This window comes from Clarias gariepinus, chromosome 5 (genome assembly GCF_024256425.1).
Source record: "Clarias gariepinus isolate MV-2021 ecotype Netherlands chromosome 5, CGAR_prim_01v2, whole genome shotgun sequence".
In the NCBI taxonomy this organism is placed as follows: Eukaryota; Metazoa; Chordata; class Actinopteri; order Siluriformes; family Clariidae; genus Clarias; species Clarias gariepinus.
Window position 1 is genome coordinate 21,637,644 of NC_071104.1, and position 14,125 is coordinate 21,651,768.

At 42.0% G+C, this 14,125-nt stretch overlaps 2 protein-coding genes across 8 annotated transcripts in view; one reads left to right on the forward strand and one right to left on the reverse strand.

Moving 5' to 3' along the window:
* The first annotated feature begins 501 nt into the window (after positions 1-501).
* On the forward strand, positions 502-3,390 carry nyx (nyctalopin). Its single transcript, XM_053496942.1, has 2 exons — positions 502-805; positions 1,850-3,390. The coding sequence occupies exons 1-2, from the start codon at positions 790-792 to the stop codon at positions 3,247-3,249; spliced, it is 1,416 nt and encodes a 471-aa protein (XP_053352917.1). The 5' UTR covers positions 502-789; the 3' UTR covers positions 3,250-3,390.
* A 1,604-nt stretch (positions 3,391-4,994) lies between these two features.
* caska (calcium/calmodulin-dependent serine protein kinase a) overlaps positions 4,995-14,125 on the reverse strand; it is a 135,796-nt gene continuing 126,665 nt past the window's right edge. For all 7 annotated transcript variants that reach the window (XM_053495728.1, XM_053495723.1, XM_053495729.1 and 4 more), the window contains 7 exons: positions 13,359-13,555; positions 13,076-13,191; positions 8,308-8,388; positions 8,151-8,231; positions 7,821-8,023; positions 7,637-7,720; positions 4,995-6,357 (listed from right to left, as the gene is read on the reverse strand). In XM_053495728.1, coding sequence (XP_053351703.1) covers positions 6,181-6,357; positions 7,637-7,720; positions 7,821-8,023; positions 8,151-8,231; positions 8,308-8,388; positions 13,076-13,191; positions 13,359-13,555 — 939 coding nt within the window. In that variant the 3' untranslated portion in view covers positions 4,995-6,180. The remainder of the gene's footprint in view (positions 6,358-7,636; positions 7,721-7,820; positions 8,024-8,150; positions 8,232-8,307; positions 8,389-13,075; positions 13,192-13,358; positions 13,556-14,125) is intronic.

Sequence of the window (14,125 nt, forward strand, 5' to 3'; positions counted from 1 at the left end):
CTTGTTCACACACCTGGAGTAGCAGAATGTAGACACCCTGTGAAGGACTGATATACTGTCATAGGCATGAGTAGTGCGTCCCTGTTCACTGTAGGACTATTTGCACAATTCAACCCTTGCAACACATTTAATCTTTTATAACATAATTTCTGTTGCTGATTCCTGAGCTCCTGCCAACATCCAAAAACACAAACCATCGGATCTAAACATGCTAAGGTCACGGCCATGTTTATCCTTTTTAATTGCAGAGGTGAACATTTCCTGGCTAAACAAGTTTGCTGGCTGTCTGTAAGATTTGTGATTATATGCAGGGCTGCAGTGATGCTTTGCTGATCGCAGATCGTCGATGTACCCGGCTCTAATCCCTCAGATATGTAGAGGATTATTCTCCCATTAAGTGATGGCTTTTGGAAGTGAAGTACTGCTGTTTGTGAGCTCGAGCTCTCTCTCACTCACACACACACACACACACACACACACACACACACACACACACACACACGAGATACCATTAACTCGGCTCAGATGTTTATTCAGAAACATGGTGCTGACATGAACATGTCAGAGCTCCTTCATGAAAATTTTTTAAAATTAATTTTCACTTGTTTGGATGCGTGTTGAGGACAATAAGCAGGTAAGCTGTTTTGGGGGTTACTTAACTTTTTTGGTATTTTTGTTCTTTTCTTATGTTCAGAAAGCAAAGTGATGTGATTTCTGCTTAGAATGAAATTTTCCATTCTGCATTTCAGACATTTTACTCTGACATGCCACAGGTGAAAAGGTTCAGCAATGTTTTTCTTTCTAGGTAAGAACAGTTGATCTCTTATTCAGCGTTACCTGTCCAGTGTCTTACTACAGTATATTTATGTACCTTTTAATGCCTCCCCAGCAACCCGGTGTATCGCACTGTGTAAAACAAGAAGTAATGAATGTTCCATTAGCTGATCTGTTTCAATGCTTCAGTTTAAAATTACATGAAAAGAAAGTACAGAGAACAAGTCAATTCTATATCTGTAATCTAACATCTGTCCCTTCTTGACTCGAGTAAAGACTATTGCTGTGCAGAACAGCTGCAGGATAAGAACCTTTAAAAAAAAAAAAGGGACCAGTGTCCTTGCCATGTGACTCGAGCATTAAATTATTCCTCGTGCTCGTGTTCTCCTTCACACTTTAATCCTCCTTGGCCTGTCGAGGGGAGAACAGCAGAACGGATAGTTTAGTGTTCTACCTGTTTAGCACTTTCATTTCTGCCCATAATTATCACATGCTTTTCCTGCACTGCTGGTGCTGAATCAGTTACTGTACTATGTAAATAGTAAGTGATCTAACTAAAGCATTAGATCGCACCTCAAAGCAACATCACAGCTTTTTCTGCTTCAAAGCCTGACACAGACAGGTGAGTGAAGATGGCATGGGTAACTCTGTTGGGACATGTAATGGATTTATTTTCCCTGCAATAGTTTCTGTCCACTTGGAGGTAAGCATCATGGGAAATCAGTAGACAGTTACACGTTTGTCTGATGAAACGTCTCTATGCTGGTGAGAGTGCACAGTTTTCGTATGACCCCGCCCCATCTACAGCTCCTGACACTCATTCAGTGGTCTAATGTGTATAAAAATGTTAACGCGAGACATGACCTTGCACTACTATTCTCAAATATACTTAGGGAAAATGGTATTTTATCCCCTCTAAGTTGGACAGAAGCTGTTTTGGTGGACAACGATACTAAGACAGTGTAAATCATTTATAGTGGTGTTGTAAAACATGTTTTTATGGCTTTATAAACTTTTTTAATAAAGTGTTTTCATCCATCCAGAACCCTTTAAGTTCTATATTTTCCCTCCTCAGTGTGGGTCATGGTCCTGCCTCATGGCACGACTCTCTGGCCCTGCTCTAGTTCCTGCCCCCCCAGCTGCATGTGCACTCAGGAGAAGAGTTGCGCTGTGCTGTGTGACCGTGCCAACATGGCTGAGCTGCCCAGAGAGTTCCCCTGTGAGGCGTCCTCCATCAACCTGAAGAAGAACAGCCTCAGGTTCCTGTCGGAACGAGCTTTCGGCACACTCCCCTCTCTTAAGTCCCTCTTCCTGGACCACAACAACATCTCCTTCATCACACCTGGTGCTTTCAAGGGTCTTCCCAACCTGCTAGAGCTCACGATGGCCCATAACGAGTACATCCGCTATCTTCACACACGGACCTTCACCTCTCTCAAACGCCTGGTACGGTTGGACCTTTCCGGCTGCAACCTCTTCAACATGCCTGACCGCATCTTCCTGGATCAGCCCTCGCTCAGAGAGCTCTTTTGCTTCCAGAACAATTTCAGGCGAATTCCAAGTGCTATACGAGGAATGGAGAACCTGACGCATGTTTACTTGGAGCGCAATAAGATTGAAGCAGTAGCCTACAACTCTTTGCTGGGATTATGCAACCTCAAGTATCTAAACCTACAGGAGAATCGCATCAGTGTCGTCCATGACGAGGCATTTAAGGACTTACGACAACTACAGAACTTTTACCTCAATGATAATCTGCTGATTGACTTGCCAAGGAAATCTTTTAAAGGCCTCTGCCATCTGAAGATGTTAAATCTGGGTGGTAACCTGCTGACCAACATCTCCAACACCTGGTTTGGGGACCTAGTGGAACTGGAGGTTCTCTACCTGGACCGGAACCGGCTGTCATTTATTGACCAGGGTGCCTTTGAGAATCTGACCAGCCTCATGACGCTGCATCTCAACAGCAACAAACTGTCTACTCTGCCTTGGTTCGTCTTCCAGCCCATCTACTTCATCGGGCATCTTTATTTGTTTCGTAATCCCTGGCAGTGCAGCTGTGAGCTGGAGTGGCTGAAGGAGTGGATGGAGAACTATAAGCTGGTCAGGGATATTCCATGTGCATCGCCTCCTCCGGTAGCTGGTCTGGATCTGAGCAAGGTGCTGTATGCACACCTGAACGGTACTTGCGTTGACCCAGCGGAGTTTAACGCGACTACGGCGGCTCCAGGTTACAGTACCACACAGAGCCGGTATAACAGCCTGATTTCCCAGCTGATAAATCAGGACATCAGGGAGGAGCTGAGGAACTTTACTGAGAGTCAGAGGAACAGGACAGCGCTGGAACCAACAGAAGGCCAGGTCTCGGCTGCTTACAGGCTTTCTAGTGTTGGTTTGGTCCTGCTATTAGTGCTGCCATCGCTGTTCCTCATCCAAGCTGAGACGGGCTGTCTGTTAGACCACGGTACCACTTAATGAAGGCCTGGCTCAGGTCTGGAGGAAGATATCTGCCAAGAATGTGTTTGGACTGAAAGTCGTGCAGATGAGAGATTAATCTTTCTTTCAGATTCAGAAAGGGGATTGTGTGAAACTGAAGGAAAACTCATCAGCTATAGGACTACAGAAGTTCTTTTATTATTTTTTTTTCCTTTGGAGATCTGAGGGAAGGAGGCTGGCTGCTCTGCTTTTGTATAATGAAAAACATCAAGATTTTAAATTCAAATACGCTTAGCGAACTCTGTGTACAGCATCTGATCTGTTTGAATTGTTCTGGATCCAGTTATTCATGAAACTCTATAGACTGTGGTGAAACCCGTGACCCGTTAAAAATCATACTTGCATAAACACTGATGTTCAGTTAATCAGTTCTATTTTAGGTTCTGTTTTATCACATCCTGTTCAGCACTGTAAATGAAACATGATTCACATGAGGCAGTTTTTCATTAAATCTACTTCCTGTAAGTTAAACAGGCACTGTTACACGTCGACTTCTGATTCCTTCAGCTGGTAAATGAAAATGTTTCGAGGCTTGTTTTAATGCAGAGGCTTAGCTGCACTCGACACTCGGCTCTCTAAGCTGCTCTGTATTCAAACCGATTGAACACCTCCTTACTTTTTAAAATTGGGCTTTTGTGCCTGTTTTCTTCAGAGATGGGCTTCTGGCCTAAACATTGAGTTAATCTGCAGCTCAGTGGTGTTAGTTGTGGAATGCAGATTTACACAGGTCACACTGCGGTGCTGTTATACCACGCTCTGATTTTAAAAGCTTTTAAAAAGCAATAAGCTCGCTCTCAGCGAAGCAGAACTACAGGTTCATATAAAACAGCTGTACTGCAATTAGCAGTGTCACGATTTAGATCAGGGTTTGTAGCACGACTTTTGTTCCATCATAGAAGTCTAGCCGATCACGAGTGTCTGCGGGCTCGTGTATGCAGAAGCGGGTAGACAGCGCTTACCCAGAAGTGTGTTACCCTTCCCTGTGATGCACACCGAGCAGGAGTTTAAAGAGATGTCATTGGCCAGTTTGACATCAAACCTCTGATGATGTCGCTGTCATATAACAGGGAGCGCTGGATTGTGTGTGTGTGTGTGTGTGTGTGAATGTTGGTTCAAAAATAAAAAAGGGAAGGAGTGACGTTCTAAACAGCTGTGATGAGAGTGGATCTCCTGGGGGTAATCAGCATGTACTGAAGTGTCTTCAGGTGGGGGTGTGACGAGATGAGAGTGACACAAGTGCATGATTAATTACCAAGTGATGTGTTTAGATATGGAAAGTAAACTCGAGTTGTATGTTTTACAGATGTTCCTGGAACGAGGTTGTACAGTACGCGTGCTTAGTGCTTACATTATTATTATTCTCGTCAGACGTCACACGACGAGCAGCTCCAGCAATCCTGCGCCTCAGACTTCTTTCACACACAATGTACGTACACAAAGAGGTGATAAATACAGATTAGCCGCATGGTAACTTCTCCTTCTACATTTTCTAACCACACACACACAAACACCTGGACGTTTATCACACTCATCTTCATGCTCGGGTGGGCAGACAGGATGTGACCTCCTACAGCTGTAGGAAAACTACAGAAAGAGCGCCACTGAGGCAGTGAGAGAAAGAGGGAAAATGTTTCCATCCACTGCATCTGTGCCAACTCACACAGAGCAGCCAGACGCACGAGCGGAGCCAGGAGCGTAACACAGAGCAGACGACACTGCACATCTTCACCACAGAAAAGGAAATATATTTAAAAAATGGTTCACACTGAAGAGCTGCTCAGTCATCAGCAAAGGAATTTACACAGGGCAGTCTGAAGTTAACAGTTCGTCATATACACAATCATTCAGAATATTATAGTTTTTTAATCTTTTTGCAACACAGTTCATTTTGCACAATGTGTCCGTGTGCACGTCTGACTAAAGCAGTTACACTGAATAAAAATCTGTTTACCCTTTTGATTCAACTTCAAGAAAACATGAATACTCTCTGATGAGAACATTTCTGTAATGGCAAAACCAGTATAGATTGTCCTTTTTATCTCTAGGATTTTTTCTCCTCTCTCTCTCTTTTTTTTTTTTTTTACAACAAATTAAATGGAGACATTAACACATCTCACTACACGGCTGGTAAAAAGAATTGGCTAGAAAGTTGTCCGGAGTGTCCCGATGTGCCCAAAGATGTGCATAGGTCTTTTTTTTTCATCTTCATTCTCCACTGGTCTTCACTTGGTCTGAATTGGATCAGACATATGGAATGTTCTGTGCTGTGAATAACAGTAGCGTTACACTGCTAACACTGACAGTATGCAAGTCTCTGAATGTTCACATGCATGAGAACTTCAGGTCTCAGAGGTATGGACTTGTGTTGAGAGAGAGAGAGACAGTATCTGGAAGTGGTTAAAACAGCAGATAGTGAGACAGAGAATCTAATGTGCTCCAGTGACGGGAGGGAGGGGGGGGTGTGTGTTTATAACAGCTGGCTGAGATAGAGGCTCTGAACTGATAATGTGGTGACGCATCGCTGCAACGTGTCTGCCGTCCTCTCTGTCTGAGCAGGAAATAAACCTAGAGTGTTTAGGATACTGTCTCTTCAAATCAAAACTACAAAAACGCCGCATGTCAATCTTCACGACTGTATTATCTTGATTTATACGTCACTACACTTAAGCAGTCTGAAGGGCTGCGACTGGATTAGTCCGCCGGTCATCAGACAGATCTGAGGCGGATCCTTTCTCCATGGAATGGTGATGATTTTTCTTTCCTTCTTAATTATTTACTCATGTATGTATTTCTTATCTAATTGTCTCTCTCTCTGTCCCTCTTTTATTTAGTAATTTATTTTTGGTTGCAAAGATGTGCGAGAGAGAGTTTGCGGCTTCAAGGTCGAGTCGGAGGAGAGTTCGTGGCGTTCTAGTAGACCCAGGACACGGGCACCCACTGCGCTGTAGTGCACACCAGATCTATAGCCTCCTCCAGGTGCCGGATCGTCTCATCGATCTCGTTGTTGATGATGGTCTGGTCAAAGTAGTGTGTGTATGTCTTCTGGAGGATCTCTGACTCCTTCTGCAGTCGCAGCAGTGACTCATCCTGTGGGGTGAGAGAAACAGAGGGAGCCAGGGAGAAGGATGAAAGGAGCTTCAAGGGGAGCAAAATTATAGACGTACTGTACAAGCTTTTTTTGCCATCACTCATAAAATAATCCTTTCTAGTCTAGCCATCTAGTTGGCGAGATGTGTGCTGTAAAATATCAGGAAAAAAAGTGCAAAAGCTTGTATACACTCGGTGGTAATAGTCAAAAAGGCAGTGTTATAATATGTTTTGAATTTGTCCTTTTTCAGGTCTAATGATGTTTATATAAACTACAGAACTACAGTACTGTGTGAAGGTCTTAAGACACCCCTCAGTTCTTTTTGTTTGTTAAGCCACACAGTGACCTATGAATCAAGCGTAAAAACCATCTAACTTACGGCATGAACCAGTACCGGGTGCAGATTACGGCAGATGATCAGGCCAGTGATTAGTATACTGGTGATACTGAATATTAAATGGTTGGAACAGACGAGAGGGGAAATGGGGTCGCTGCTGAGGTTATTACATAAACAAACGATTTTAAAATGATATTTAGGAACTTTGCAGCTTGTCAGTAGAACATGCATTTCCCTTTTGTTAACTGAATCTTCATCATTTAATTTAATAAGAAATGAGAGCTGGCTCAAGACTTTTCCACAGTACCGTAGTTCATTGTGTTTGTTTCTTCCATCCCTGAATGATGTTTTTCATTGTCAGTAACTGCATCCCTAACTATTAATTTATTAAAAATTCAAATAAATCAACTGGCTCATGTCAAGAGGCTAACTTTTGAAATGACTAATAAAGCTAACTGCTGATTTAAATTTGCTGTATATGTGGGCGTTACTATGCTGTACCTGATGTTCAATAATAAGAGATCATGACAATAGTAGATCATGACATCAGCATAGAATTACACTTATTTATTTACATTTTTCTGAAGAGAATCCAAGATAATGCACACTTTTGCTCTCGATTGTATTTCACTCAGAGTTCAGAGTGAGGTGATCTAGATACAAATGTAACTGGGAATACACTAAGAGCGGGCTCTACTCCTCGCCATACTCACAGGCAACTTCCTGTACCATTTGGGAAGCTGAGTGCAGAATAAAGGAATGCAACAGAAATCAACATGCAAGCCACATGCAAAAGGAAAGGCAGATGTGACAGAAAAAGAAAGAGCTAAACAAAAAACAAAAAAAGGCTGAAATTTACTGTGGAGTTTATTGTTAAACATATCGATGCTCAGCTTCTGTCTATAAAATCTGATAAAAGAGAGAAAAACTTTGTATTTTACCTCGTTCATGCCTGGAGTGATGGTTGGTGCAGCAATGAAAACCACATAAGGAGCGAACTCTGCTGTCCTTAAGACCTTCAGTGCCTGCAAATGAGCGTACACACACACACACACACAGTGTTAACCTAGGGGTCAAGCCAGATTTTATTACGAGAAAACACTATGTGATGTGAGTGGGAGTTACCTGTGGCTCCACATCAAGTATGGATATGAGGCCCTGCTCGTGGATTTTGCGTATCGTCTCCAGCCGTGTTCCGTACATCGCATCCTCGTGGCTGCCGTACTCCAGGTAATCATTGTTGGCGATGTCCTGCATCATTTGGTCATGTGATACAAAGTAATAGTTCTTGCCATTCTCTTCGTCTTTTTTAGGAGGTCTGGTTGTGTCTGCAAATAGTCACGGTTTTGGATATCAAACAGTAACAATAGCACATGGAGCAGCACTACAGGATACAGCAAGATGTTCTGAACAGAATAACTATAGCAGAATAAGGAAAAGCATTGGGTGTCTTACGTGGAATGGGGTAAGCGAATCTGTCGGGGTGTTTGGTGATGAGTGTGTTCTTGATATGTCTTCTGCCAACACCGTGAGCTCCTACACACAGGAAAAAGGTCAACGACGGGACTGCATCTGTGTGCATTCACATTTTTAACATATCTTACTTCCATACCTAATAGCACTAGTGTTTTTCTTTTGAAAGCTGGTAGCTTCACAACCTCTTCATATGTGACGAGATCTAGTTGATCAAACACTGAAAACAAAAAGTTAAAAATGTTACGGTCAAAGTCTTGAGATTTTATGACATAATCTCATGCACGGTTACTGGCCTAGTAAAATGAACATGCTCATGCTACGGGTAATGGGATGGTGGCTGACGGACGTGGAGGGCAGCCTTGTGCTTTCCTCCTCCAGCTGACCGCATGACGCAGTAGAAGGACTGGATAACACCAGCAAAATAGCATCAATATTAAAATCTAATGGGGGTCAAGTCTGAACAACATGAAAAGGGAGTGCCAAGTGAGGTGCCTGCAGGGCTGTTCTATAATGAGTAAGAGTGCAGGGAGAGGAGGTGTTGGACTGCGTGTAACAGGAGCTGGCAATCTGTGTAGCTGCCATGTAAACCGAGATCCTCAGCAACATCTTTGCTTACTCTCCAAATAGCTTAAATGATTTATGCAAATTTTTTACATGAGCTAGAAACTGTGTGTGTGTGTGTGGTTGCTCTGTATGTTTGGGAATGTCTGAGGAGAACATGGGGAACATTGGGATAAGCACAATAAAGTTTTTAGGGTTAATGCACAACTGTATAGCTGCAGATTGTAACATGTCAAAAATAAAAACAGTGAAAACGCATGCACATGCACACACATGCACACGCAAAGCCTGGTATCAGAGACATGGCTGTTCATTCTATGAGAGAATTAAACCAAAATCAAACCCACAAGGAAAGCTAAGAGACAATAATAAAACACAACAACAGTCACTCCATATTACTTACATGCACAGATGTCATTGGTAAAGAGACAGCATGAAAAATGGAGAGGGGAGGGCGGATGAGTTAGGGCTCAGATACAGAACATCAGTAGGCACAGAGAACAAGGACACTTAGTCAAAGCTTCGACACAGTGCCGGCTTTACACAGAGGACAACATGAAAGACTTGACATCATGGCCATCCAAAGAGCACACAGCAGGGAAATCGCCATCAATAATCGTGTTCATACACACCGCAGAATCTTATCAATGATGCGACATGCGTCTGACACTTACAGGTCACGCATGGTTAATAATGCAGCATCAAGCTTTGTTTTAGCATGCGCTAGTATCGACAGAGCAAATTTACACATGTTCACTTTAGATCTATTTCATTTAGTCAAATCATCAGGGGATTACAGTCCATGTAATTTTTCTGCCTAATCTTTATCAAGCATATCTGGAGCATACGTGAAATTAAGAAGAATTCACGTTCCTAAGAAAAAAATATTGGAAATGACACTGATTCAAACCGCACCGAGAAGAAAAAAACACAAATGTGTCTGTGGGATGACTTGTGAAATCTGTATTTTGGTCCACATACTCATCTTTATTAAATCGATTGTATTTGTTTTCACACAATTTTTTTTCCAAATGTAGTGGGAATGTGGTTGGGAATCCGGTTAAAGCAAGAAGAACTTAACAAGGACGTATTAACTATGGCGTCGGCCAGGTAATGGATGTCACTGTGGCGGTGTTACGTCAACAGAGTTTTCACAATGACCTATTCAAGCTTGTGCCATGATAGCAGGTCCATGCCAGACTGCATTAGGTTCATATTATGTCCTTCTAGTGCTTAACATGCTTATGGCACGCATACAGCAGGGTATCAGCAAGTGTTTGTCCCGTTCAAAGAATTTGGTGTGAGTGCATTGAACTCCCTACACCATCACTTTATGATCAAAAGCACCGCCCATGTCGTGGTTCTTAAACCCAATCCACTGGACACGATGACCGCATGGTAAGCACATGATGAGGGCCTGATAGGAGCGTGGTACAATTTGATCTGACATTGTAATAACTCAGTTCGAACTCACCGGATCTGGTGAGCGGAAGATCATGTGCGTGATAGGAAATTAGTGACATGATGGACGCATTGAGAACCTGGCAGGGACGTAGTATAAACTTGATAAATGCACAATTTTTCATTGTGAGCCCGTGTTCCTCGATATTTTTAGGACGTGGTGGAAACTTCGTTTTCTTCATCAGAGTGTAACGAGGCCCTTAAGCTCCAAATCTGTTTATATCTCAGTTCCTTTGAATTCTTCACTGACAACCTTGCTTCATTTTCTACAAAACCCACTACTATGTAGTCAAACAGCTTATTCACAGGGACTTGGGACAGCAGATGCTTAGAATGAAGAGGAGAGTTGTTTGTATATTACCGCTTTTTTTTTTGACTGGGTTTTCAGATTCAGTACTTTGTAATAGGTTGAATTGAGGTTGTTCATTCATAAGGGCTTAGTGTTTCTTTTTATTTATTTCACTGCTGAAGAGCTAGTTAAATTCACACAGCCCTTGCAATCCTTAGACATCGATTATAAACGAGTTTAAAGTATCCTTTTTTTTTTTTCATTCTCAGTATAGCACAATGTATCTGCCTAATTTGTTTTAATGGGTTAAAAGACCCGGATTAAAAATATGTTCTGTTCAGTCCTGACGCTGTCCATTAACGCTAGAAACGGAAAGTGTGGCGGAGTAGACACAATAATTGTAGGTACGTTAGACGGTGATCAACTCCATTTTCAAATGGCAACAGATTTCAGTTTGAAAAGGTAGCCTACATGAGGATTTTTATACAATTAGGTAACAAAAGCCTCATTAACAGACCAAACAATGGGTGTAAAATGGAGCTCCCTCTGTCACATGGCTACTGTGGGTTAGTTGATCCAGTAAAGTGGGACAAGGCGCTCAGAGAGGATTATGGCTAAGCTGCACTGTGCTGCACTCCTGCCATCAGACACTATTTTGCTACACTTACCACTTTGTTTCACATGTTTACAGTGTAAGAGTCACCATGCACAAGAGGATTTGGAGGTGACGACTTTCAGTTCCTAATGAAAGTTAGAGATGACATCACGAGAATTATGTTTAAAACCATTTCATTTTTGACATATGGCTGGTATGCTGACTTTCCTCACATTTAACCTCTAAGCAAAAGATCAGATGTGTTATTTATGGATGAAAACATTCACATTGCACCTGATCCTAAGTGTAGGTCTTTGTCAAACTTAAAAGCACATTGTCTGTATTTTTCATGTCTTTGCATGCTGTAGAATTTCAATTTCTCTTAACTGGAATTACAAGGCCCAAGTCTGTTCCACCATGACAATGCTCTTGTGCACAAAGACAACACTGGTGTGTGAAAATCTGAGTGACTTGCACAAAACGCTGTCCTCAACCCAATATCTACTGCTTCCGATGTCTAGTGAAAAGCCTTCCTAGAGTTCTGGAGGATATTATAAAAGCAAATAGAAGCAGGGAAATAAAACTGAAACAGAATGTTCAAAATGCATATACTGTATAGGACGGATGTGATGATCAAGTATCTACAAACTTTTGGCCATATAATGTATTTGCCACTGCAAATCTCCCCAGTGAGGTATAATGAGGCATAAAAGCACCTAATAGTCTTGGAGCCCTAATTAGAATATATGCATTTAATGTCAGATATGCTTGTGCCTGGTACAAAAACACTTCTGAATTCTCTCAGGGGATTAGTGTCACATTAACCTGCACTGTCTCTTTGGCAATTTAGTCATTAAAATATGTGTGGGTTGATCGCGTTCTAGTAGGAAAAAAAACAAAAACTTTTAGAACAAATAAAAACATATGTGATGTTAAAATCACTCCGCACTCCCTTACTGCCCCTGAACTGTTTTGAAAAACACTACAATCTCCTATCTCTCTCCACAGTCCACACACACTACACACAGTGTACACATCACTACAGTGACGGCTGACTGAAATGTGGGCCTCTGGAACACTGGCCTAATCTGAAAGGTAAATTGTGCTGGTGGTGACGAAGGCTGTGGAGAGAGAGAGAGAGAGAGAGAGAGAGAGCTATGTGGACATGTGCATGTGTGGACTTTTTTTTTTTTTTTGCTATTTGTGGAAGTGCTGTGGTCAGGGTTCAGGGTCATGTTAGGAAGCACATTTTCACTGCCCTCTATACACACAGTCACCATGACAGGAAGTGAGGAGCAGTATTCAGTTCAAAGGTTAAAGACATATGTAAGAGAACTTGCTTGATTAGTGTCCCATATCACACTGATATGCTGAGAAACCTCCATTTCTTTTATAGTCTGTAGTTAATAAGCAAAGCTTCCTTAACTGCCCAGAGATCCACATGGAAAGATGAGAATTTCACATTTTTTGCTTTGCAGTGCTTAGCCACATAGCTTTTCTTCTTATGTTTTTTTTTCCATGCAAGTATTTTTTTTTCTTAATGTAAATCCTGTTATATATCACAGGAAAATTATAATTAGCATTTTATTGCACACTGTATCATGTATGGCTGTTACTGTGACCCGTACATTTGCTTTGATTACTAAGCATCATATACAGTAATATAAATAAAGTAATAATGAGGGGAACCCCCCTGATTGGACTGTGCAAGCCCTGCCACAGATAGGTTGCCACTGGTGTGCCCCTGGACAAGGCCTCTAACCCATATGCCCATTAATAACACCTAACCACTGAGATGCATCAGTGCCAACTACAAGTCTGGAGAAATAGGTGGGCTGTGGCAGGAAAGGCAACCGGGATAAAACCTGCTGCAATAACTTGCGGATCTAATGATCTGATCCAATTCAAGAAAGGGGAAAACCAAGAGGAAAAAAATATGCATATATGGATGGCAATAATGAAACATTCAGTGAAGTGTGAAGTAGAGGTTGTTTTTACCTGCACTGTGTTTTGCTAGATACTTGTCTTTGTACTGCTTCTTTTTCTTGCCAAACCAAGTACAGCTTGCTTGCTGCTCCTGCTTAGTTTTCTCCATCGCTATGCACGCCACCCGCCTTGAAGAAGAAGAGAGAAGGGTTCGAAATCGCAGTTTAACAGCATCTTGTGTCTGTTATTTATTTCAGTTACCCTATCCTTGGACTGATTTTAGTCCAGCTTGTTAGAGTTTCTGAGTTCTGAGAGAAATATATTGAAGGCCCATTTTAAAAGGGGATGAACTCACCACTCTTGTAGCTCTGGGGATGGAATGAGCCCAGCTGTGCCGTTCTTTGTGTTCTCCAGCCTACCCTGCCACCAGTTATGGTCATCCTTGTTGATGATCTGGATGATGTCTCCCACTCTGAAACGAATGCCTGCTTCTTTGCAAGGGATGAGCTCATCTTTGGCTGGGTCGTACTCAAACTGAGCCCGCACATAGATCTAAAAGGAGAGAGGGATGATCAGGGCTACCAAATTTACTTATAATGCTAAAAACATAGTGGATCAAAGTACACATGGCTACAGTTTCTAAAATAACCGAATAACAGATGTATTAAAAAATGTCAGTAATAAAAAAAAAAGAGGAAATAAACGTGAAAAGGGGATCTTCAATAAACTCATGCTTTGTGGAAGTAGTGTGAGAAATGAGAATGTGTTCTAGCTAGAGACTAGGTGATAGTGTATGTTTCATGAATGTGCATGAGTAAGCTTGTGTAAGTGTGAGCCATGAGCTAATGGAAGGAGAGGCTTTCAGGCAGCACTGGGTCACAAGGGAGCCCTGGTACAAAATAAACCTGGCCCATGTTGCCATGCTAAACACCATGGGATTTGAGCTAGTAATGTGTGACACTATCAGCCTACATAAACCTCAGTGTGACTCCATCACAAAACATATAAACTGCCACAGCCACAGATCCCATTCAAAACTCTTGTGGGGAAGTGAAAAAACAAACTGTATCTGTTTAGAAACATCCTGTTTTGTTCTTACTTGACAGCATGCAATATTTTACT